Source organism: Fringilla coelebs, assembly GCF_963513975.1.
Source record: "Fringilla coelebs genome assembly, chromosome: Z".
NCBI classification, from domain to species: domain Eukaryota; kingdom Metazoa; phylum Chordata; class Aves; order Passeriformes; family Fringillidae; genus Fringilla; species Fringilla coelebs.
The window spans coordinates 13,222,869-13,248,821 of NC_140031.1; the positions used below are offsets into that span (position 1 = coordinate 13,222,869).

The following is a 25,953-nucleotide window of genomic DNA, read 5'->3' on the forward strand; positions in this document are numbered from 1 at the left end:
AGAGTTGCTTCTTTTTAATGCCATTAAGTAACAGGTACTACAGTTTTATATAACAGTGTAACATCAATAAGTTTCTACATTTCCAGTTTGAGACAAATACTTAAATTCATGATTTTTTTTTTAATTTTTAAAAACATTTTTGCATTACAGAAAGTGCAAGAGAAGTTTGTATACGAGACTAATTGCATTACTGGCTGAATTGGATACTAAGGCGGTATTCAAGTTGACTTTCTTAGCTCTCCAGTTTAGCAATGGCTTAGGCATTTGATTTAATAACATTTCAAGTTTATACTTAACATTGACAGAAAAACTTCTGACACATCAGTCATCACCACTGGCCAAGAATGCAGCTGTCACAGGCAGTTGTAACTGGTTAGTAAAACCAATTAGTAAAGAGGCTCTTGAGAAAAGGCAAGTTTTCCAAGAGATGATGTTTTTTACCTCACATTAATGGCACAGAGGTGGTGCACCTGTTCAGCAGGAGCCTAGGCATGGAGTGAAGCCATTTTGGTGTTTTTGTTTTCTAGCATGCTGGAAATGTACCCCAGTACACCAAGTGACAAATTAAACTGAGCACATCAGGGATTCCCAGAGATATAAGCAAGAACCCTACCTGCTTGTTTAATTTGTTTGCCAAGCCACCTTAATAGGAAAATAATCCTAGTAGTTTTCCCTCCCTGAAAACTGCCATATTAGCACCAAGACAACAGTTAGTGTCCACAGCTACCTAAATGTTCTGCAAGAAGTTTTTCAGCTTACAGTGTAGGCCTCTAGTACTCAGGGCTTCAGCAGTGCTGTTACAGACTCCGCAGTCCCTTAATGACACATTTATGGTGGAATGATGCTTTTACTTTTAGTTAAATAGACCAATATTAGATTATTTTCCTCTACACATAGTTACATTTTTGTGGTTAAGAGACCAAGTGATCTGCCCAGTCACCAATTAGAACTCCATAGCATCCACTTAACTTTACAACAGGCTGCTGCCGTCATCGTGGGCAACTGACCTAGTTGTTTAAAGTGTGAGTTTCAACTACTAATTCTACACCCTTATGCAAAGGCAACATCTCTCCCCTAGGTACATTAAGTTCCTCTATTTTGGGACAGTAAGTGCTATGTGAAGGGAAGTGGTACAAGACACATTACTCAGTGCTGCCAACCTCTCTGTAGAGGAGTGCAAAGAACTAAAGAAAAGGTAACATCCACCAATTTGAATTTGGGTTTTCAGCGTGAGTCAATATCCCCATTTGCTTTGCCCTGAATTATTGTCTTCACAGCATGTTCTTTGAGGGTCCATGCTTCAATCCACCTGGATATATTTTAGAATGCAGACATCACGAAACATCAGCAAGAATAGCAGACAGCAAAGTGAAACACAAAAATCACGTTGAGAAGAGGTCCAGTTATTCCATTTATCCTTTTCTGGTTACACCTAGTATGATAGAAAGGAATTAGTGTTAGGATGGTTATGAGTTGTGGCTTTATTGCTTAAGCAGAGCCACTGAGAACAAAACTAAAGCAATAAATACCAACACTTGTCTTCTATCAGAAGCTAGGCAGTATTTCAGGAGAAGACTAAAAGGTATGGCAGAAGATTTGCTGGATCAGTAGATCATGCTCTTCAGTCAGTGGTATGAAATTTCAAATTACATTAGTTTCTAGCTACAAAAGCGCTTGTAACAGCTTTTGATTAAAAATCAGAGTATGAGTCTAGCAGCCTTATTCTAGTTTTATTCCAATTTACCCAGAGGCCAAAACTGCCATTGTTGAGGTGATTAAACTCCAGAAAGCTGTATGCTGTATAAAAAGGGCACTCTATGCTAACATTCCCCCAATGATATCTGAAAGTATTAAAGTCAGCTCCTCTGATTTCTGCAGCATGTATATAGTCATTAATTTTCCTCAAGGAAAGGAAATCTAGTTCTATCGTGGGCTTGGGATTTAAATCTGTAGAAGAATAAAGTCTTTATTTCTAAGAAAGTGAAGATGGCTAGGCTTAGGGTGCAGCTATGTACAAGTCTGAAAGAGGTACTCTAGCAGCCAAGCACTATTTGCCATATTTCAGGGAGCATTAGTGTGAAGCTAATGCAGTTTTTATAAATCACTAAATTACTAAACATTTCCTCAATAAATTTCAGAGGATGAAGTAGGTTAGCTTATTAGTGGAAGACTTACCTGATCTATGCAAATGGGTTGCCAAATTGATCATCAAAAGGACCAGAAGGTGGATTCTGAGATTCCTTCTAAGGAAAGAGAGATAAGCTGTTAGTGGATTTCCAGTTTTCACCAGATTTACACTGTATGGTTCCATGAGCTATTTCCTGGTCAAAGACCTGAAAAGAATACTTCATAGCTCCTGCTAAACACACATTTACTGTACTGCTTCAACAAGAGAAGGGGGCTCTAAGCCATGTTAGCTTTTATGCCAGTCCAAGGCAAGGACCTTTTTCAGAAAACAGTTTGCTACTGAACACTCCTTTGGAGCCAGTAGAGTCATGATGAGATATTTTCTAGTCAAATGCTAGAATCTTAAGTCAGCACTCTGGTATTGCTCCAGAATTTTCACTGAGGGCTTCAAGTGCTCGGTCCCAAACAGAGTGATCTGGTGAAGCCACTCTCTCCCTATGGAGTCCTGAACATGGAACCTCTTATTTGTTCAGCTAGAGAGCTTCACAATCCACACGGCTCAGTCTGCTCTAATGAGGGTTATATATAACCAAAGGGGAGCATGTCTGCTTTTGTAGTGTCCCTGTACCACAGAACTTTGCACCATGGGAAACTGGTTGTGGTGCCAAGCCAAGTAGAATAATGCTTTGTTAACCTTTGTTAACCTTCTTGCAACAGATACCCTCTGCTAGATCACATATTAGCCTCAAAGATGCAAAAGTTTTTTGTTGTATGGCCTCTAAAGCCAGAGTTAAACTAGTGCTCAAACATAAGCACCACAGTTAAGGAGAAATAAAAGGGTTTTGATGGCTTTTTTTTTTGTGGTGGTGATGTCATTTGGGCATTTTGGTGTTAGGGTGTTTGTTTGTAGTTTGTGTTGGTTTTTATTTGTTTGTTTTGTTAGGTTTTTTTACTACTTACTGATGAGGCACTGAAAGGGTCTGTTTTATCTTGATTTTCAAACAGGCCTTCAGCTGGCAACGCACTTTGTCGAGGAACAGGCTTTGGTGGTTCTAAAAAAGAGAGACATACTGCTATAATTACTTGACAGATTTAACAACCCCTCAGGTGTGCTTGTATAGCAACACCACAGCTCATCTAATTAGAAACACTAAAAAAAATTAACTGGAATTTTCTTAGAGTGACTTTGAGTCACAATATTAACTCCTGCTTGTCCCTCACTAAGCTTAAATCAGATGGAAATTCTGTCATCGTCCAGACTTAGGTTTACCTCGTTCTAATAATTTAGGCACTAGGTGTCAGTGTTCAGCCATGCTGCTGCTAAATCTTTGATTTTTCTAGTTGAGCCAGCCCTTCAAACTTCTATTTCAGTAACCATTAACTCCAAAACGTAACCAGTCATTTTGGCAGACAGCTTGCTAGCTGCCATTTCATCATGATTTGGATGTACTATCTTTAGAAATGACTACTTTACTACTACAGTAACTGCTGAAAACTCCAGAAGCACCTGAAAGGCTTTGCTGTTCTCCTCTCCTTGCTGGTACTGCCGGTGGCTTTGTCAGCTGGAAGTCTTTGAACATTTCCTTGACATCCTTCATTTCCTTATCTCCAAGTGGATCCAGAGCAATGAATGCATCACTCTCTCTCTTGGACAACTCCTTCTGCAGTGTAGTTCGGGGTGGGGGCTGAGGTGGGCTCGCTGTTGCTGACATGGAGGGCAGTGCTGAGGGTGACGGAGCTGGGAGTGTTGGAGATGTGAACATGCTGCTCTGGAAGGGATTCACAGCACTAGCTGGCTGTGCCCAAGAACTGGGTGTAACTTGTGCTGGCTGTGACCAGAGACCAGAAGATTGAGTGGGTGTGGCACCAAAAGATGAAGACGGGTTCCAGCCTGGCACTGACTGAGTACCAAAGGCAAGTGGTTGAGTGAATCCTGGAGACGGAGCAGGCATCATTGACCCGTGAAAGACTGATGTAGCCTGAGTGAAGGAAACTGTCTGTGGGGTCCATAGTGATGAAGTTACTGGCAAGCCACCTGGGGGGAGATTGTGTTACACAGCACTTCAGATATCTGAAGACCACAAGCAGGAGTATATCAATTCCATAAATGGTACCAGCAAAAGATTTTCATGTACTATTTGCAAAAATCTCTTGGTTTGCGCTTAGAAATCAAATCATTTGGGGAAAGGGGGTGGGAGAAAGTGAAAAATTAAACCCTTTGCTGCACTTCAGTGCTGCAAGGACAAAATTGAGGTTGTTGTAAGGGAAGGATAAACATAGTTCTAGCACAGAAGTGACAGGTGGATTTGCCATATAGTTGCTTCTGTTTAAATGATTATTAAGACTGTGCAGCAATGTTACCCTGACCTCACAAGTTATGCTTGGCTCACTTGAGCCATGTGTACCTGAAGCAGGAATCTGCTGTCAAAGTTAAAAGAGTTAACTGCTTTAATCCTGATTCAGTTGAGGATGCAGAGTTTAGCATTTGCAGAACTTAATAGTTTAGGGCAAACAGTGCATGGGTTAAAGGGTATGGCACTAGACAAGAAGTAAAGGAAAACTAGAATCCATGTTTTGGTGTTAGCAGATATCTCTGAGTAGAACATAATGTTTACTTTTGCAAACTAACCTAGAGTAGCCAGTGGAGATGCTGTGGTAGAACTTTTTTTGAAGAGCTCCAGTGGGTTAGTCGGTGGAGCTGCTGCCTGTGCCCCTGAGCTCAGGCTCTCCGTAGATGGCACAAAGAAGTCTGAGCTGAACAAGTCATCTGATGCAGTCTAGAAAGAAAAAAAAAAAGTGAGATGCCATGGCAGAACACATGCTAGCACAATCAGGGCTCCCTAGTCCAGAGTCCAAAGAAGACTTATTTTCATCTAAAGCAGAGGAGGGAGTTTTGATATATCATTTAGAGTATAGGAGTTTCATATAGAGTTTCACCCTTTTGTTCATGCCTATGGAGATACATGGCATTAAATAGGTAAAATATGTAGTAGTCACAAGTCAACAGCAGAAGAGCAGTACTTAAAATGGCTGAATTATTTGCTGTAAGTGAGCTTCCCTCTGCACCCTACCCCTTTAAACTACATTGCTTAGCCTGCAGAAACCCCTGTGGGTGTGGCAAGGCCAGGAGTTTTTCATAATTTGAGTACAAGACAAATGAAGCTGATCCAGGGCCACACTCTGCCTAATCAGGCAAGTCATTGAAGTTTCCTTCAGTAGGCAAATACTGAGAAACCACTTGGGTTTTGGTAAGCTAGTACTAGTACCTTACTGTTACAAGACCCTAGGTTGATGGGCATACTGCTATCATAAAAGGTTATACTGCTATCATAACAGATTCTGGCCTGATGTCAAGTGTTAATATGCATAGCAGGATACTTACCAGACCTTTACAGGAGTATGGCAGCATTAAAGAAGAGAGTATAGAATTTAGTGACCATAGCTACTATGAAGCATTCATTCATAGATACTAGAAGGTACTTTGGCTGCAGAGAGGTTAGTGTGAGCAGGGCAGGCAGAAGCAGACATGTTGTGAAGCTAGGTAGCAAGTTACGCAGTAATAAGAAAGAAAAGCTTCCTTCACTCAGCTTCTCCAAATAAAATCATGCAAATCATGCATATCCCCATAAATTATTTGAACGCTGTTCACCTTGACGGATCTCCTTCCTCTTCCTGGCTTGGTACTCTGTGGTGGTGGGCTAATTGTTATGGGTTCATGTGGCGTGAGTTGGATATTGCTTTCAGAATCCAGTTTTACTCCATTCTGCAGAGATGTTCCTTTGGAAGCACCTTCCAGAAACAGGTTTGTTGGGGCTTCAGGAAAGCCATTCCTTTCTTTCTCTGGTATCACATTGGGAATTCTTGCTGCAGGTGACTTACTCTCAAGTGGCCACTGGCATGTTAGTACTTCTCGTTTGCCAGTTCTATTAGAAATCTGGTCAAACTGTTTATCAAAGTAGTCAATATCACCATTTGGATCACCATTACTCCCTGATGTCAAGGTAGTTGGACTTTTCTTCTGATCAGATTTTAGAGAATCAAATGAAGGTGGTGCAGATTGGGCTGGCTGTGTGAAAGGATCATCACTGAAAGGGTCTGGATTAGGTGTAGGAAAGAAGCTGAGATTGGTAGAGAAAGAACTCTCAGGCAAGAAGGGTGTCTGTGCCTTTGGTTGTGGAAGAGAGGCTGTGATGCCATTCAAGAAGAGATCCTCTTTTGCAAAGGTTTGTTTGGTCTCAATTTCAGAATTAAAATCCACTAACAAAATCTCTTTAGCTTCCTATTTTTTCAGAGAGAAAAATGAAGTTAGTTATACGTAGATTTTGCTGCACAGTGAAAAAGATCAAGGAAAATAGTTGCAAAAGAAGAGATCCTAGTATTCAAAACATTATACCAGTAAATACTCAAAATCACACAGGAAAGCATTGCTGTCTATAGTAAAATTACAGCTATTTGGTCCCTGAAACCTAATACTGAAACATCTGTTTTCAGATCCCATAATGCTTGTTCTTCAATCTAGTGACTGTAGGGTGAGTAGGAACTAATTACACCTAGGCTTTCACTTGAGTCAAAGACCCTGCTTGAGTTCTAGTCCTTAGTTCTGACAAGTGGTGAAATCACGCTGCCTTAGCTGATTTCAAGTTGCAGTCCCAGCTTCAGAGTAACACTGAAGAGCTAGTGGAAGGTAACATGCTAATTCTCCACCAAGCATGCAGGAGAAGGTCGCTTGGTCACTGGCTGGGTTGACTGCACCAACTGCATTGTGCTGCTGGTGGCCTACAGTGCCAGATTTGAAACGATGGGTTTCTGGGGTCACTGAGCTGTAATAAGGCTTATGTGCTTTTTTGTGCCATTAGGCCAAGTTTTGAGCTAGAGCTACTGGAATGATGTTAGTAGAATTAAGTACTAGAATGACATCTAGTGGTTAAGTAGGTACTTTTATGGCCCTACCTAGTGATTGCTAGGCAGATGTCTCAGTAAAACCAGTACTTAGTACTAGGACTAAATTTGCTTTCAAAGAAAAAGGCAAAGCAAGTAAGCTAGACTCTACTTACTGCGGGACTGCTCATATCAGGGGGTGTTGACATATCCCCAAACAAGTCCATCTGGTCAACTCCCTTGAAACCAGAAACATTGAAAGAATTGGTATCTGTTAGAGCTCTCGCAAGAAAAAGAATCAAGCGCCATGCAGATTTACTGTAAAATCCGCAGTAAACACTATAAACACTGCATTTCCTACACAATATGGGGACAGTTATGAACTCTTTAATGCCATCAACAAAAAGCTTTGAAATTTAACCTACCGGCTTCATTTTGTCAGCTTGATCAGCAGGCAGTTCTTCACCATCATTCTGTAACAGATGGATGACTGTCAGAAACTGGAATTTCAAAATTTGCCTTAAGCAAGGAACTTGTGGGCTTTAAAAAGCAAGTGACAGGGAAGGGAAGCATGAGAGAGAATACTGCTCAGTATTAGATCCACAGACCCCATTCACTTCCATTTTGGTGTAATTGAACATCTGACATTGCCTTCATAATGCTGGCAGCATAAAGAAAGTAAAAGTTAGATGTGGTGCAGCAGCACAACTAATCAACACAGCCTGAGTGGAAGTGACCTACCTCAGTCTTACTTACTTCTTCACTCTAAACAAAAAAGAAGACTTTTAATACCTAAACATCATGTAGAATATCAAAAGTCTATCACTTAGAGGAGCTCACCAGACCTAGGCAGCCAGACAGCTGGCACAAGTGCCAACCAATAGCTTCCAGTGTTTATGGATTTAGAGCTTAGTATCAAGTCTTACAAGAGCGCAAAAGCCAGCCAAAACTGAAACAAGCTTTATGCAGACTCATGAAGTTTCTAGATTTTTACTCACCTTTTTCTTTTCTTCTTCTTCCTTCTTCTTCATATTATAAATTAGTTGGAAGAGGTCCTTAAGATCAGAAACCAAAGGCTCAGCCTGGAAAAGAATGTAGACTTTAGGCCTGTACTACTTTTACCTGGACTTCTACTGCTGCAATCTGTGCAACAAGCCAAACTTCCCTAAATGGTGCAAGACCTAGGCTGAGAAAATAGGAAAAGCAAGAGTTTAAAGACTTGTTTAGTCTTCATAAGATTCTGCTTATGCATAATCCAAGGGGAATGGAACACAACCAGTGTAGAACTGTTGTTCGCTCTACAGAAGTGGCTGTACATGAATTTGTGCTAACCTGCTATGTTTTTGCTAAAAAGCTGATAGCAATACTTAAATGCATGGCAAGTCCTAGCACCGCAAAATATATCCAGGCCTTCTGGTAGTCTCTTGAGAGGAACAACATTTTGCATTTGTCTATTTGCTACCAACTCTAGCACTGAACACGGAGAAAGCTTCTATATATAATACTACTTTTATTTTAAACAGTGTACAAATAGCCAAGGAGCAAGGAGAGCGTAAAGTAAGATTATCGTCGCCTCAAATGTGTAAAGCTTTAGAGACCAGCTTTAAATGGGATCTGTGACATGATGACAGCTTAATGTGAATTAGAAAGGCACAGCATGCCCTGCACATCCATTTGCAAGGATGTCATTGAGATGGTGGTGAGTTCAGATACAGTGCTTTGGAACACTTGTGTCAGGCAGTAAAGCAGCTTGTCAATGTCTGGAGTAGAACACCTCCCCATCTTCAGCCACTACCATTGGCACAAGCAGAGAATCCTTTGTACAGACCTCACTGCTTTCACCTGAGCACCATCCTCTCCTAATCAAGGGGTCTAGACATGCAGCTGTGGGAAGAGCCATTGCAAGAATCATCAGCTTTACCAAGGAGTATAGCTGCAGCAAGCTAGAGCTGCAGAACTTCTTACAAACAATTTACTTACTTCCTTACTCACAAATTTGTGACAAAAACACACAGCAGCAAGTCAAGAGCTGTCTAAGGCCTGGCTGGGATTAGAGGCTGGCAAGCAGCACCCTGTAGTGAAATGAAGGAATTGACTCCAGAGTACGTACAAAAGGCTTTTGTGCTTAACCTACAATTCCACTGAAATCAATACAACTATCGGTCAGAATGCTGACAAACTAATAAAAAGACTTAAAAGAAGGCCTTATAGCTGTTACTGAAGTACTAACATGCTCCAACAAGGAGCTCCTCAGTGGAGGAGCTGTAGTGGGTCCAAAGCTGCCAACAGGTTTCCCAGGAGGGCAGGCAGGAATGGGTAAAAAAATTCTTGCTTTGAAGTCTGGGCTCATGAAGTCATTATAGTGATTATTATATAATCATTATAAAGACAAGCTGATAAATAGAAAATACCTAACTTCAGGTCGTTTATGAAGCTGCATAATTCTTAGTGGTATTTTTAAGTAGCTTTTTCCAGAATCCAGTATTGAGATTCCCCTCAGAGAGACTAACCTTGCACACAGGATTTCTGCATGTGAGGAGCTTATCACAAAAGGATCAGAATCCCTCCCAACAAGGTAGGGTTAGGAGGACCAGACCTGCCACTTACAGGCCCCAGAATCATTGCTGCAACTGAGTATGTGATTTCCCTGCTGCACAAGGCAAAGCATCATGTGAAGTAGACTAATGTAGTTCTATATTTCTGTTAATTCAGAATGAAGCTCTGGCTATTTTACTTAAGAATTAGTACTTTCACAGCGGGAAGCCTGTGCTAATGGCTCTGTTCATCTCACTAATGACTTTCATAGACAAGTTAAGCATTGTTAATCATAGTAACCAAGACTACTTCAGTGATTTTATTCTGGGCTTCAAAGAAACAGTACAAGACAAAAAGCCAGTGGTGACACAGTAAATTCCTATTGCCTTTCTTTCAATAAAATCTATCCACACATGCTGGTATTCCCCAAAGGAATTTTGTAGTATTACCAGCAAAACACTAGACCCTTATCACATGTTAAATGTTTACACATCAACATTATCCATAGCACATGAAAGACAATGTCTGATTCATACCTGTTGGGCTGTTTTTATGGCAAAAAATTGGTGCTGGCCTTCTCCTCCACATATATAGCCAAAGGCACGATTGTCTGTCACATCCCGAGCAATAAAGGAGATTTTATTAACTGGATGCTCATGCTCTATGACCTGGAATTGGGAAAAAACCAAAAAGTATTGGTTTAAATTTCTGTAAATATAATAGCTGCTATTCTCTGTAGTTAGAATGACTGTTAAAAATCTTCAGTCCAAACCTCAGATTCATCAGCCTTTGATAAATCACAATAGGATGCAGCTGTCTCTCTGAGAGGACTCTTCAGCATTACAAACATTTCACTAGCCCGTTTTTATATGTGGAAGTGAGATATAGTGCCCAAATAAGTATCTAGTTCACATTGGTCTAACTTCCAGGTGCCTCACTAGCTTCAAGAACCACATTAAGAAATTAAGTTTTATCTTACCCCAGTTTTTTCATCTATTATCTTGATACCAGAGAGGGAGATGTTTACCCAGATCTTCTGTTTGTGTTGACCCTGGGAACGGGCTGCTGCTGCCATTCCCTAAACAGAATGAATGGCAAAGTATTGATAACACTTCTGTTGGATTGAGCTTTAACTTGTAACATAAGAATGCTTAGGTGTAAAGTGATACCACAGATCTAGATGGTTTCCCCCGTAAATATTTTAGAGCTTTAAAACAGATTTTAGTCCACAAAATTGCTGCAGTGGCAGCATCTTTACCTGCTTTTCCAGTCTGATTGAAGGTATGTGAGTGTTCTGCACTACAGAAGCAGAACAACTACTCTGTTGCTGCAGGGATTAATTTATTTTTTAATTTGTCTGTATCTCTCAGTGTCACCATTGACACAGGATGCCAACTTGTGCTTTGAGGTCAGTGTTAAATTTCACAGCAGTCCCCCCTTGCCCTCCAAAACCCACCTCATAATTTGTCATGAGATTCATACTGCCATCATTCATATTGGATGCCTACAGACCCAAAAGAATGTTCCCAGACTTTCAGAAAAATGTCCTTTGAGCTGGAGGTTTCAGTACAGGCATCCATCTAGATGGCGCTGTTAGTAGCTATGTTACCAATACACTGTATTTGAAGTTTTGCCAAAGAGACTGTTTTGATTTTTGAAGGCTAACCAGAGATTGTTCCTTACGTAACAGATCAAGCCCTTACCTTCAGCTTCATCATTGAATCCTGACTCATTTTGTCTCCTCTTGCCTCAGGAACATCATCTATGCCAATCAGTTTAGCCTTGTATTTTACACCATCACCTTTGAATCTAGCCAAGAGAGATTCATCTGTTTTTTCTGGCCCTGGAGACAGAGAAAAGGTTTGGTGGGTCTGTTTGTTTTTTGAGGTTATTTTTGCATTTGGGAGAGTTGGGGGTTTTTTTTGGGTTTTTTGTTTGTCTGTTTTTTATTTGTTTTGTTTGGTTTTTTTATGATGGAAACGGCTATGTTGAGATTCATGATCTTTAAAAAAAATATACACCTTTTAAGTATACACCAAATACATGTTAGAGCTATCTCTTGAGTACAGCTGACTGACAATCTGTGTGCACGGCAAGACAGGTATTCCCTTGAAGGTCACAGTACACTTTCAGAATGTGGCCTCAGTTCAGAGAGTAGAGCCCAGTGTTTAATGTCTGGGGGCTTCAGAACAACTGTTCACCCCAAAAAAGACTAAAATGCAGATAAGCAACAGTCAAGTAGATATAGGTACTGAGAAAAAACACCATGCAGAAATGGTACTTCCCATGGCCATAGAGGGTGTTCAGTAAGGCCTTTAGGTGTTATCCCTATGTTCTGATGTAAGCAGATCTCTTCTTGCTGTGCAAAAAGAACCTCCCAGTTCACATATTAGAACCTGATATCAGCACCATCATACAATGAGGCCTGGTACTTTTGTTCTAAGCATTTGGGATTTTAGCTCATTTGTTATTTCTGCTGTTCTTGCTACTAGGAACTGCTTGCTTTTCTTCTCTGCATGCTCAACATTGCTCAAGTATGTACCTAGGCATGTATTTTTATATGAGGTAATTATATTTACAGGATCTAAGCCATCAAAAAAATCTATTATCTGATATACAATAATTCTCATGGAATGAATTTTCTAGCTTCTCTGGAATAGAATTTGTATTCAGCACAAATCTCCTTTCTGGAGGGTAGGGAGGAGTCAGGGTGAAGTTCAGACTAACAGCTACCATGATGCTCCAGGGTCTGGTCACCTCCTCAGGAGAATCTCTCTTCTCTGGGCTCTTGCTTACTTGTCAGCCTCAGCAAATTACTTAACAGTGGAACAGAGAGCTTTAGAACCTAAGGCTAGAAAAAAGTTTTTAAAACTAAAAGTCTAACTTCTGGTTAAGTTTATTATACTGGCATATTTACTCACTCTTCTGGTCAGATGGTAAACTCAGAGTTATCCAGCAATAGCAGGAGGGTAATATAGACAAATGCAAAAGATTAAGGACACAGAATAGAGGAGGTTTTCATGTGGTAAGCATTTCTTACCTTTCTTTTTTTCCTTCTTTGAAGATTGTGCCTTTGGTGGAGCCTGTTGTTCAGGCTGGCTGTTGGTAGCAGTAGTTTCAGCTTCAGTAGACATGATGGGACTGTGGCCAGTTATGTTCACTGTAGGCTTAAAAATCCAAATAACAGTTAGAAGACAGAAATAATATTTTACCTTGAAGAAGAAATGTTAGAGCTGTTAGTCAACCTGAATTCCACTGCACATTGATGCCTTTACAAAGCCTAGAAGTGTAAGAAGTGATCATATGGCAAGTCTGACTCAGGCTACACAGAGCCTGAAGTCATGGCCAGGAGGTGATAAACCCTCACCTCAGTAATACCTAAGCAGTAGGGCACACTGATCTACATCAATGGGCTCTACTTGCACCAACATGTTTTAATCTGTCAATCTTTAGCATTTTTACATTTTAAGAACCTTGTTCTTTACATTTTAAGGTATTTTGGTCTATTCTTGTTCAGCACAGCCAGCAGCATCTCTAAGGTAGCATAGGAGAGAATGTAAGAAACATTTGCTAGGATCTGTTCCAAAAGCCTATGAGGATGACATCAGAACACCCAGAAGACACCTGTAGATATTGTTCATGTTTTTAAAACCAGCAAAAGTCAGAGGTTATACCACCCAACAGGTAAAACCAAATAATTTCCTCAGACTGCAGACAGACTGCTCCAGTAAAAACACAGCAGAACCTCAAGCCAAAGCCCCCACACGCTTGTCTTAACAGCAATCATGTAAACTTTAGATTTTAAAAAACCCTGCAAATTTACAAGAAACTATGGACTTTTAGGACTTACCTCTATGCCATGTGATACTTTTGCCTCTGAGACACAAATTAAAAAAAATAATTTACAGTCACCATGTTTTGTTCCAACACAGCTGAAGCATTCACTCCTACCAAACAGAGGCACTCAGAGCAGCTTTATGGAATTATGAAGATCTAAACCAAGCCAGAAAGAATTGGACATCCACATCTGCTACCATTCTATCAGTCTTCTGTCTGGGATATTGCAATGGCTGCAGTTAGTCCCTCAAATTTTAGGATAACAAATGCAGTCAAGAAATTAGGTGATTAAATAATTGGCCTCCTTTTTAATTCACCCTACATCCAGGCAAGCTGCTACAGACCAAGCCGTGCCTTTTATCTAGCATTTGAGACACGATTTGTATGTAGATACAAGTACTGAAGCATTGCATAGCCCCTCAAATTAGAAGTTTGTTAGTCTCAATAGTCAATTCCTCACTTGCCTTAGTAATAGCTGATGCTTTACCCATTACTTGAAATGTACTTTCAGGGTTTTGCTCTCACTCCTGCCTTCCCTTCCTCCTCCAATTTACTGCTTACTAGACTGACTCAACCAGCTTGCCACTAAGTGAGTAATGGGGATAAATTCTTAACTGACTCTTAACCCAGGGAGAACACAAATTCCTAGGTCCCAAAGAGAGAATTTCACCCTGAAAGCCTCCATCTCCATTTTCCCAGGAGGAAGGCCTTTAGGGAACTAGCTAATCTAAGCAAAATTAGACCTAGCTTCTTACCAGATGGTTTGTGAATTGCATTTAGCATTGGTCAAGTAAATCAACAGAGATAAGGGTGCTCAAATGGGAGAGAACTGTCAGCTATACCTGTTCTCCTCTGTAAGCAACTTACCCAGCCACAGTTAGAGAACATTTGATGCAAGGGAACAAAGGTGTTGCTGTGAAAGTTTCAAGTGGTTCTGAGTAGAAATACATGTTAGAGGAGGAGTTTGTTTAGCAAGCCATGGTTATTTAAGAAATGTTATCACTGAAAGAGTGGCTTGTGTGTCCATTCTGACAAAGGGTCAAGGGGACAACTATTAAGCCCACAGGGATTTTGCAGAATACTTGCAACAGTGCTAAAACAAATTGTGCCTATTGAAACCCACATTTTAATCAGATAAAATGAAGTCAACTGAATTCTTCTTTCAGAGTAACTAAGCTAGTTTGCCTGATAGTATAGTTTTGGGTAGAGATAGCTTTTAGACATAGGCATAAGGTACCCCTCCCTAGATTTATCAAGTCCTTCAGAAATAATTAAGGAGAGTTAAGGTTGGATCATTAGTTAAACACCCACTCCTATATGGAAGATTACTGTTGAGAGAATAGAAGGAAAATGCCCAGAAGAGAGAAATAAGATGTGCTCTCAAGAAGCTGAGTTATAGCTTTAGGACATTCTGCCTAGCTCCATTTTGGGAAGAAGAAATAAGAACCTCAAGGCACTGAATCCTGCCTGTCAGTGATCCTTCTTCCTCTAATCAGCAGAGTTACACCCAGCTGTGTTGGTATACAACTTGCACCACACGTTGAAGTAAAATTAAGAGTTAATAAAAAAGAAATAACTTAGGAAGGAGCAAACATGCACAAGCAAGACCTCACTTTGACAACTGCATATTGGTCTATGTCTGTATGTGCAGTAGGTATCTTTGCATTCAAGGCATCTCTGATCATCATTGCCATCTGCCTCCATTGTATGGAAATCAGACCACAAATATTTATAGAACAATTTTTTTTTTGATAGCAAAAAAACTCACAGTGAAGGAAGACAGGCAGGGATACACACAAGTGTGGCTGAACCTTTGCAAACACCCTGACTTACTATGGGAAAGCTCATTGTTAGTGTCAGCAATGCAATTTTAGATTAGTGAGGGCCTTCTGGCTAATTTACAGGACTTACTCTCATATCTGAGAGCTGCCAAAACTCATGTTTCCTGGTAAGATTTTGCAGTACATGATGGTCATTTATCATGCCTTCAGAGAACTTGGTGTCTTTGAAAATCACCTCAGAAACAACAAAATTAGTGAAACTAAGAACACAATGATAGACAAAGGCAACCTTAATATGTGTTCATATTTTAAATAACTACTTCTTGATACCTGAGTTAAGCCACATGTCTAGCATTAAATTGTCTCTGCCTTCACCTTAAAATTTGGCTGGGGTCAGAGGACACATGTAGCTTGAGCTAGCAGTAAGCTATTCTGCTCGCTATAAAAGAGCCTCAACGACAAGTAAATACAGTTTCTGGGCTTTACACTCAAGCTAAAGCCCAGCAAGGTCTTCAACAAACTTAAGTGTTATCTTAGTAGAAAGTGCTGGTGTGCTTAACATGCAAGTAACCTAAATAAAGTTAAAATCTTCCGTTTCTTTCTTGGGGACTTCCTTTCACAGTACTCAGCCCCTCAGAATTTCCTTACTCCAGCTGCAGGTGGAAGGCAACAAGACTAGAATTGTTTTCTACACTTTAATTTTGACATAATCTCAAAAGAGTCAGCCAGCAAGTGTGGCAAGGTTGGAGATGCATGTGCTTGTTTGCAAGGGTGAAAGGACAGCTGAGCCTTCAGATGTGCTGGCATAGTAAAGAACAAGATCATTATCCCAGCAACTATGTCAGCACTTTTAGTTTAAAGCAGTTGGAATTTCATCCATGTAGACGAGTTCATTGGTATCACCACACCTGAACTACTCACTAATCAGCTGTATGGCCCATCGTCATCGCTGTGCTAAATGTGCTGTCCTAAAAAGCCAAAGAGTGCAGATTTACAGATGCTGCCACCTTGAGAGAAGTGCACCAAGCTCTGCCTGTATCACCACATACATATCATACACATTTTTCTCACCCACTTTTAAATTTACTCCAGACAGGGCTTGTAAAGAGACCACTAGCAGTATCTTCCTCCTTTCCTTCAGGGACTATCCTGTGGAGAGCAGATGGATGCTGATGACTCCTCAGACATACACCATGTCAAGCCCTCAACACACAGTCCTTGATGTACAATCTGCTATCAACTGTCTCAAGTCAGACTACTCTCCATTCAAAACTTGTGCACCATTTCTACCCAGTTACCTTGAGAAAGTCAGTCTCATAATTTCTGTTATACGACACTGTTGGTGTCTTCTCTGAACTCTCTGCAGAGAGGGCTGTGAGTAATGACAAGTCATCCCTGAAATACCTGTTTTTTAGCAAGACTTGGAAGAACATGCCGAACAATTTTGTTGAGAAACATTTAGTTTCACTTAGAGATGCTTTTACAGATATCTTTTATTTGAGAAAGGGGTGGCGACATGATAGATATCCTTAATGATTATGTTTTTGTCCTGTGCTCAAGTGAATTGAGAATCTTCATTATGGCTGTAATTTGTCATAGAACTAAGGCCTGAACAGAATCCTCGCCAGACAGGCTTTTTCCCCCTCAGCAGGAAAGTATAAATGTCTCAAAGTTGATGAGAGATTATCTGAGAAGAGGTTAGGGACACCCAAAAAGCCAGAGGTAGATAAGCTAAACATCTGCTCAGCAGCCCAATACTTTGTCCTCTTCACAGCCTGTGCTCCTTCTTTGTCCCTACAAGTACATGATTCAGCTTAAAGAGTTATTGCCTGTAAATATTAACCTTGAATTAGAGTCTGTAAGGCTGGAAGAGGACAAGAGAAGCTTTTAATGCCAAGTGAAATATAGTTAGGATGAACTAGTAACAGGAAGCACAGAAACAGTCCAACTGCTGAACATGCTTCTGGGCAGATTGTTTCCTCCCCCACTGTTCTTCAAGGGTTACTCAGGTTCTTCTGGTTAGAAGGCTGTGTTAGTGAATTCAAGATTTTAGTTTTCAAGCTAAGAAAATAGACTAAAGGGTAAACAGCAATTCACACAGTGACTAGCAAGAGTCAAAGCTGTAAAGCCAGATAGTCTGTTATCAGTAAATCATCTTGACTGGCAGCCTTCTGCTCACATCAGAGTCTAGCAGTGCATTTGGGTGAGCCCCTGTAGGGCTGACTGACATTTACATGTAACAACTCCCTATCTGATTATCACATTTTCTGCTCAGTTCCTGCTTCAATGGTAGTAGCCTTGAGAAGCCCTAGGCATGCATTAATAAATCAAACCCATAAAAGTACTGATCAGACTTTTGCTTTTTGAACAGGATGACTCATGCTGAGGATTCAAATAAAATATAATCTTAAATGTTTTCTTTCATTGCTAGAACACCTACTGCTCTGGTATCTGACAGTGTCTAAAGAGTTCAAGTTGAATAAACCTTCTGTAACATGACACAAGAGTTTACAATGATTTAGATGGAACATTCCAGATGCTTGTTCTGATGCAAGCATTAATGTGCTTTCTCTATGCTTTCTCTCTGTTTTCTCTATTAAAACAATCAAACTATTCTGTTATGAACTGGCATATCCAGCAGCTAATATCCATGAGAAGTAATTGTCTTACCTACAGGCAGGTTATATCTGATGTGCTCACATACATGACTAATACCTGCTTGAAGACAAGTAGTAGAAGAAAGTTCATAGACAGCTTGGGAACTATGCAGTTTTAGCCATGTCTGGAATGCAAGAGCAGTATTACTTGTCAGAAAGATGACTAAATACATACTTTTATACTGCAGAGTATAACCAAAGGTCCCATGGTTTGTCTTGTAAAAGAGACAGATGAAAAGCATATTAAACTACACTGCCTGGCAAGGGCAGCTAATTGTCCTTCCCACAATTCAGTAAGGCTTAGATTAGTAATGCACCCATCATTCAGTTCAAAAATGTGATTGAACTGTCCTGCTTAGGCTGCAGATTGGCAGAAATGTGATTTGTGTTCAAGAGATCATTTGCTTGATATTGTGATTTAGTTAAACCAGGCCCTTACCTGTTGGACCAAGCATTTCTAGAATAACAGGATTTTACTTTAGGGAACTTCCAATGTGCAACTTTCTTTTCAAGCCCTGTTTGATGTTTTGTCTTCTTACCCAAGAGGTGGATTGGTACTTTGGTGAGGTATTAAAGGCAGACTTATGCCAAGGGCTTCCTCTGTCAACACCAATTCCAGTTTGGAATAAACTGCAACATCACTTAACTTATTTCAGGATGCGGAAAATAGTCCAGCTGTGTTCATTGTATACAACCAGTAATGAGAAACAGGGAGGGGTGACCTTCATCTGCTTAGTAGGATAGAAGTGCAGCATTAGACACAAGAGGGAAAATCCCCCTTGTGCTGCTCCCTTCCCTAGTACCAGCTACAAAGCAGATAAAGATCTTAGTGCACTAATTGGCCATGTCAGCTACAGATGTTGGCATGTACCATTGCTGGTGCAGGATCACGCCTGTGAAACCACACAGAGAGCTCACCTCAGCCAACTTGCCAGCTGCTATTTCATCAGTTGAACAGAACAGTCTGTTCTCATCACATCAGTCTCCTGTGAACCTCTTGGTTTTTAGCAAGAACATAGAAATTCAAGTTCCTGAAAGTGTTTCATACACACTTGAATCACGGCCAAGAGAATATCACTAAGTTAGCAGCTGAGACTGAACAGGTCACACTGTTCAAGTGGTGCAATTGGATTGGTACTTTTTTATCATTCTACTATGCTTTCAAGCACATGATTTTTGAAAAGATAATTAGTTACTTGTCAACCCAGGTACAGCAGTTGTTCTATTTTGGATTTTTCTTCCACTTGTCAAGGAAATAAATATATCTTTTGCAGGAAGATTAAAGCAGGGGGCTCAAGAGAAGTAATGACCAGTTTAAATTAGCTGTACCTGATGAACACATGGAACACTACCAATTCACAAATGAGAAGCATTTAGTGAGCTCACGCTATCTGGTTCCCTGAAGACTTAATCACAAGATGAAGGAAACTAGCACTGTCATAGTGTTTGATAGAACTATTTTTCAGCCAGGAACTTCAGTATCCAAAGGTAGTGCCCAGATATCTAGCTAGTCCACCATAAATTATGAGTTGTTCCAGGATTAACAGAGCATGCTGCAGCAAGGCTTGATAGCAGCCTTTGCTCTCTGTTAATCAGATATGGTGACCTAATCATTAATTTATTGAATTAAGAAATCCTTCACTTTTAGTACTAGCAATACCAACATCTGAACTCCAAACTCTTCTCTTAGAAAGAAATTGAAAGGGAGTACTGGGATACCTTTCTTGATAGAGAGCTATTACTTTGGAAACAGAGTCTAGTTAGATTAAATATTTAAATTATCCACAAGAATTTTCTTCTTATCAGCCTTCAAGAAAGACAGCATTTCTTAATCTGCCAAGGGAGCACTCCTCTATACCTCTCTCTAGTTTCCAGCTCTGAAGCCTCACAAATTAGCAGCACCTGAGCCAGAGCTCAGCTGTCTGCTGTAGGTAGTTCTAAGGGAAGCATCACCTGCCCATGGGATGAGGAATCTCAAGCAATGTGGCTGCAGTGCCTGCAGCTCAACGTTTTACCAATATTCCTTGTTGAGATTCACTGGCTATACCAAACAACATGGAAGCAAAGCAGTTGTTCAAGGCAGCTAGCGTTTACTCAGATGCCACTGAGTTTGAACTGAACAACAAATCAAACACTTCATTTCCAACTGTACTCCTAAAGCCCTCCTGCCTAGAAGGCCTGTTTCTGATCTTCTTGCTTGCTAGTATAGTGAAGGACTCTTGCCAATAATCATGCTTTTCACCCCTCCTTCTCAGAGCAGGAACTTGACACATATTGAAGCTGTTATCATAGGTTATGTCAGCTGCATACACTTAACTGTCTGCTGCTGGCACAGTTATCCTTCTTTGCAGTTTGGGTATAAGCAAGCTGCACTGAGGGAAATTGCATATTTTTTGCACAGCTTACTCTTAAGTGTGTTCTCTACTGGTTCACAAGTTTATCTGTATGATAAATAGGATTTTCCTGGACCATTCTTGCATTCACACAGCCTAAACCCATATAATCCTGGCCACGTTGTTGAGTACTGCAGTTTGCTTACCCAGCCCAGTTATCCCATGAGCAGCCAAAAGCCCATCATTGAACATTCATCTCAGCAGTAACTGAAGAGCACTCCACCTACCCCCCAGATACTGTGCCTCTCAATACACAAATTGTTGTAGCAGTTACTGCCACAGGAGTCACTCCATACTGTCTCTTGTAAGAGATGCAAATTATGTTCATTATGTATTCTGAGAAGACTGATGAAAATTCTGCTTGCAGAGCCTACTTGTTGTAGGCTCTTCTACAGCAGTTCCAGTCTTGTTAAGTATTATTAAGCATATTGCTTAATAAAAGTGTTACACTTGCCTTCAAGATTAGTTATTACCAAGGTCCCCAGCTCTCCATTGTACATGCAGCAAGAAAGGCAATGAATAACTACACAAGACTCAAATCTAAAAAGGTGATACAGAAAGATCTGTACCAGAGGTAAGAAACAATTAACCAGGAATTTCAGAGTTCCACTACAGTTCTTACAGTAGGTATCCTAGTGAACAGCTTATAGAGTTTCATAGATGACTGTTCTACAGTGTTTCCCTACCAGTAATTATAATTGCACACATTAGAGGAAGTTTACACTACAATTTGTAAATCCAGACTGTAAAGCAATCTTGACCAGGGTCTCTCTAATTTCTTATCTCTGTGATGGTCTTGACAGCAGGGATATAGGGATGCCCCCATCTCTCAGGAGAAGTGTCAGATCTAGAGTTTACCTCCCATCAACCAGGGCAGCCACTGTTTGCAGACAGATCTGTGATTTGACCTACTAGAAAACTAGTCCTTACTCATAGGTCACTACCTTTGTCTCTTGCCTCAAAGCACAAATGACCGTGTTCTCACATGGCACAGAAGAGATCTGTAAGGTAGAAAAACAGGTTGTAATATTAAAACGGCATCCTTAGTGCTCCCAACTTCTTCTGCCCCCTCCTAAGGGGAAAGTTTCATCCATAGGCATTTTAGCCATGGGGTTAAAATTATTAGGTGTGTGGCACATCAGCATCAGGATTTGAATAGGCTTTGCTAGATCCTAGCTGACATTGTCATGAAGCCTCCTGACTGTCAAGGTGAAGGTCCATTACCCTGTCTCTTAGACCTGCTTTTTCTTCTGAAGAGATAATCCTCATCTTATTGCTTAAGGATGCAACATGAACTGACAGAACAGCAGGAAATTCGGCTCCAAGGCCAATAATTTGTCCTTAAGTGGCCCTGTAATGTCTGAGCTTTCAGATTTAAGGGAACATGCACCAGCTATGAAGCTATATTAGAAACTTTTAAAATCACACAGATAATTAAGGGCAAAGATCTACAGGGCATTTCAGCTGAGACACTTCATCCTCAAGCACTCCAGAGCATATGTAAGGCAGAGTCTTCCAGATGAGGAGAGACTAGAATGGTCTATGTCTCCATCAGCCAGGGCTGAGAAGAACTGGATGGGAGAAGATGCTTTGTTCCACACTCAATTGCCCAGCTTGTGTAAACAAGATAATCCTGTTGAAACTGGTACCCCTTGTTTATTGACCAGGCCTGACACTGTGCTTCATCTGGCTTCTTTATAACCCTGAGACCCTTGAACCCAAGCACACCCTCAGAATCAGATTTCTAATGCCAGTTTTTCTTCTCAGTTACAGTACTCAGATAGCTTATTTGATTTGATCTCTTTAACACAACCTCAAGGTGTACTTCTGTGGAGCCCATGCTGAGGTAGCGAGCAGTGGCTTATCCTGGGGTGTGTTACACAGCAGAAGCTCACAAAGACCTCTTGGCAGCCCCTGATCCCAGTGGTATCATCTTCATTCTACTAACAATCCATTTGTCTGCATGCAAGATCTGAAGTTTTTCTCCAAAATCCTTGCAGGTTACAAGTTACCTTCATGCTGCTTCAACACTTCTTTTGAGAGAATCTAGCCAGCAAGCAGAATTTGCATCAGCCCTGCTTCCAATCGAGCTGGCTAGATGTGGAATTTATTGCTTTGTATGGGCAAATTCATGCTTCTGTAGTGGTCACATATTGCTATCCTTGCAGAATAAATTCCTCAAGCATTCCCAGGGTTATCCCAGCTGGTCACGCAAATTTCCTAAAAGTGTGAGGTTTACTAGGAAAGGAGAGCATCAATAAGAGAGAAAAATCAGCAGGTTTGGCAACAATACCCAACAACTGTAGTATATTGGTGCACTTTTACATCATATCTCAAGCTGTGGCTTTTATACTTTGATTTCTGAGCATCCACATTGGATTAACCCTTCCTTGACATTAAGTGCATTCATTTGCTTTCCCACAGAGAAAAAAAATCTACTCTTTCCATCCATTATAATCACCTGCTTAAGGTGTTTCTTTGCATATCTGGTTGAGAAATAGAGGCCTTGAGCAATAAAAGGTACATCTATAGCAGCTACTGGTCTGCAGTCTGCAGGTAGTTTAACAAGTAATGCTCTTCTCAATGAGAAAATACATTGTCTAATCTGCTATATGCCTTCTACAATGCTGCTAAGTATCTCTACACAATCACCTTTACCTTCACAAAGATTCACTCCATTTTATACTGAGGTTTCCTATGCACCAAATCATGGTGTTTATTAGTTAGCCCTCTGTTCTGATGACTCACCTGTCATTGATTTAGCACTCTCATCCTCCATACCTTTGCTACCGTTTGGTTGTCCTTCTTCCAAAACAAATCTAGTACTAATAAAAATTTCTGTTTCAGATGTGACCACATCCTTACACCATCCAGGGAATTTTGAAAAGCTGATTGTGCCTCAAGAAACATTGTGCTGGATGCAACTGCAGTGATGCTTTGAACAGATGTGGTGGGTGACCCTCTTAGAGAGTGCTCAGCTGGAAAGATTGTCTTTGGACTGCAGTTCATGTCTGCAGCCTCACCCACCTCCAGGAAGGTCCAGGAAGCTGACACAAAGCATCATAATTGCCTGGGAGGTCACTGTCAGACACAATGTCATCCTTTCAGTTTAACATTGCCTGTCAAGTCTTCGCAGCAAACTAGAAGACACACCTCTGCCTCTTTAATTTTGGCTATTTACAGAGGTGCTGCCTTCCTGGAGCATACCTATGGCCATCCTTTAGCATACAGTGTGCCTTCATGCTCTCAGATTTGGTTACGTTTGGGCAGCCTTGTTTATGAAAGTTACAAAAGACTTCTGTAGAAACAAATGTTCCCTTTTAAGGCAAACTAGCTTAATTAGGAGACGATTTAAAAATTCCCAACTCTCAAAATAATAAAATCATCAGCCTTACCAGTGAATTTGTAGAAAGCATTTGAGTAACCAGTCTCAACATTTTTGAGGGGTAACCTCTCTTTACACAGAAGTCCACCTGAGGAGATCTGTCTGCGTTGGCAACACCTGCATTTGCCTATGGCTCACTGCACTGGCACCAAGTGTCACCATAGAATGGACATTAGACTTGATGTATCATCACCTGAGAAGCCAGTTTTCTGTCACAGTAGAAGACTAATTCCAGAAAAACGTCAACATCTACAGCTATCCCAGTTTACTGCAGACTGAAGTAGCATGCAGAAGTTCACTGGCTGACAGAGTGTTCCATCAAAAACAGCAAGGACACTCCATCCAAAACCAGAGCCCTGCTCCTGCTTCACAGCATCCTAACCTGTGCTCTCATTATCTCTGCTACCCGAGAGATCCTTTCGTATTATTTATTGTAACTAACTGGATAAAAAAACCGGGAAATTTAGACTTTACACAGTCATTCTATTTAATGGTTCCAAGCCCATCCTCCCCACGCACAAAACCGAAGACGCGCGTTTATACTGCTTTACTCCCGCGTTTCCCCCGGCCGCCCGCCCCGCCGGAGCCAGGAGAGGATGCGGGCGGCTTCTCCGCCACCCCAGCCGGGACGCGCTGCCCGCAGCGCGGCTCGGGCCGCGCCGAGAGCCCCGCGGGACGGGACGGGGACGGGGCCACCCCGGCGCCGCCGCCTCCCGGCGCAGCGCGTCCCCGGCGCTCCTCACCGCGGCTGCGGGAGCGGCGCCGAGCCCCGGCCGGGCACACACCGCCACCCCTCCGGCACCCCATCCGTGCCAGCGCCCACCCCACAGGGGTACCCCGCGCCCCGCCGCAGGCACCGAATGTCACGTCGCCCCAAAAGAAAAACCCCAAAAACCACCAAACCCTTCCCCCCCACCCCCAAAAAAAAAAAAAAAAAAAAAAAAAATCTCCTTTCCCCGGTGACAGCTCCTTCACCCCCTCCCCGACTGTGCGAGAGCCGAGTCCAGCGCGCAAAGCTCCTTACAGGCTAGATCCGTGCCGCTCCGTGCATGATCCGATGACCACAGCCGGTAGCCTGGCTGGGACCGGGGCCCCGGTTAAATATTCGGTTGCACTCTCGCCTTCAGATTAGTTAGCCACTCACAGCGAGCGATATGGTTTTAATCAGATGCTGGCAGCTGACGACTACCCAGGAATGCGCTGTGATGTTTTTGCTGCTTGGTCTTGGCTACTCCCCCTCAACGTGTCGGTGCTCACAAGTTTAACCCCTTGCGAGCCGCCGCTCCGGCCGCTGCTGCTGGGCCGGCAGGGAGCTGGGGCCCGCACGGCGTCTCTCGGGGACACGGAGCCCCACGGGGGACAGGCGGGGAGGGACGTGGGACCCTGCGGGGGCACGGGCTCGAGTGGCACCCACAGCCTGTGCCGCCTTCTCTACCTTCCATCGCCCCTAATCTGTGACCCGCCGAACCAAAATATTGGGTCAGTGCAACTCAGTTTCTGGGTCACATCGAGACCTGACCTTTGTACTTCCCACTCATCTTTATTCAAACATCTGTCAGGGTTTTTCCCCCCCAGAGCTGTTTTCCAACTTGTATGAAAGAACCTCTGATAAAAAAAATATGATATTTTTGTCCTTGCAGCAGAATGAGGTTTGTTTTTTTTTTTCTTTTCAAGGCTGTCAACCTAGCTTAATTTTTTTTTTTTTTTTGGTGCATTTGGGTCTGCACCAATACTCAACTAAAAAAAAAAAAAAAAAGGAAAACAGAGAGCAATACATTCTTGTTTTCCTGCTGGTTAAATACATTTGATAGATATTTCGAAGTGTTCAAAAGATGGAAATATTTAACACAAGCTTATTTTACTGCCGGGAAGGTCAAGGCTCAAAACTAGCATTTGGCAAACATCATCATCCAAAGCTACTAAATGATACAGTGCTTTTCTAGATATGGCATCGTATTCTTATTCTTCATGAATAGCTAGACCGTGCTATTCCTCCCTGTGCCTGAAGTGAGTACGAGCTGATATTTGTGTCTCACTTGCCTGTATCAGCCTTTCATCTGAGAAGTGCTAATTTTAACCGAAAAGGACACGAGAAACGTCTTTTTGTACTCTAGCCTAGTGTTCACAGAAGGAAGTGCATGCCGCAGAAGCAGGGAGGATTTTGCTACAATTAGCAGGTTGCTGGCTACACACACATCGGTATTTGCAGGATTAGATCTGAATTCCTTAGGACACAGTTATATTCGTGTTTAACAATGTTGGTTTTGTACAGCTGACGCTGCCCTGTACATTGTTTTGAACAGCTTGTGCTAAACACCCCCCAGCAGGACTGGAGCTTCTTGGTCCTGGGGCAGTATGTA

The 25,953-nt window shown here is 41.6% G+C and overlaps 1 protein-coding gene across 4 annotated transcripts; it reads right to left on the bottom strand.

The window, feature by feature from the left end:
* DAB2 (DAB adaptor protein 2) lies at positions 1–24,754 on the bottom strand. Of its 4 annotated transcripts, XM_084225363.1 has the most exons (15): positions 22,221–22,272; positions 21,153–21,209; positions 12,581–12,707; positions 11,244–11,383; positions 10,520–10,618; positions 10,077–10,208; positions 8,004–8,087; positions 7,431–7,478; positions 7,182–7,244; positions 5,777–6,406; positions 4,757–4,904; positions 3,635–4,162; positions 3,088–3,179; positions 2,176–2,243; positions 1–1,432 (listed from the first exon to the last, which is right to left on the bottom strand). In XM_084225363.1, exons 1-14 carry the CDS (start codon positions 22,224–22,226, stop codon positions 2,181–2,183), a joined length of 2,217 nt encoding a protein of 738 aa, XP_084081489.1. In that variant the 5' UTR covers positions 22,227–22,272; the 3' UTR covers positions 1–1,432; positions 2,176–2,180. The 4 variants fall into 4 exon arrangements, with proteins under 4 accessions (XP_084081489.1, XP_084081490.1, XP_084081488.1 ...); XM_084225364.1 differs by lacking the exons at positions 21,153–21,209; positions 22,221–22,272 and adding an exon at positions 24,618–24,754; XM_084225362.1 differs by lacking the exons at positions 21,153–21,209; positions 22,221–22,272 and adding an exon at positions 15,289–15,367 and having other exon boundaries at positions 2,176–2,240.
* Between the last annotated feature and the right edge of the window lie 1,199 nt (positions 24,755–25,953).

What these genes read in the sequence shown, in the direction of transcription:
- DAB2 (XM_084225361.1), bottom strand. Translation starts at nt 15,360, where the DNA reads ATGATAAATGACCATCATGTACTGCAAAATCTTACCAGGAAACATGAG. An exon ending in GGCAGCTCTCAGATATGAGA is followed by an intron (nt 12,708 to 15,288) that starts GTAAGTCCTGTA and finishes TGGATTTTTAAG; the next exon opens with CCTACAGTGAACATAACTGG. An exon ending in ATCTCCACTGGCTACTCTAG is followed by an intron (nt 4,163 to 4,756) that starts GTTAGTTTGCAA and finishes ATCTCCCCCCAG; the next exon opens with GTGGCTTGCCAGTAACTTCA.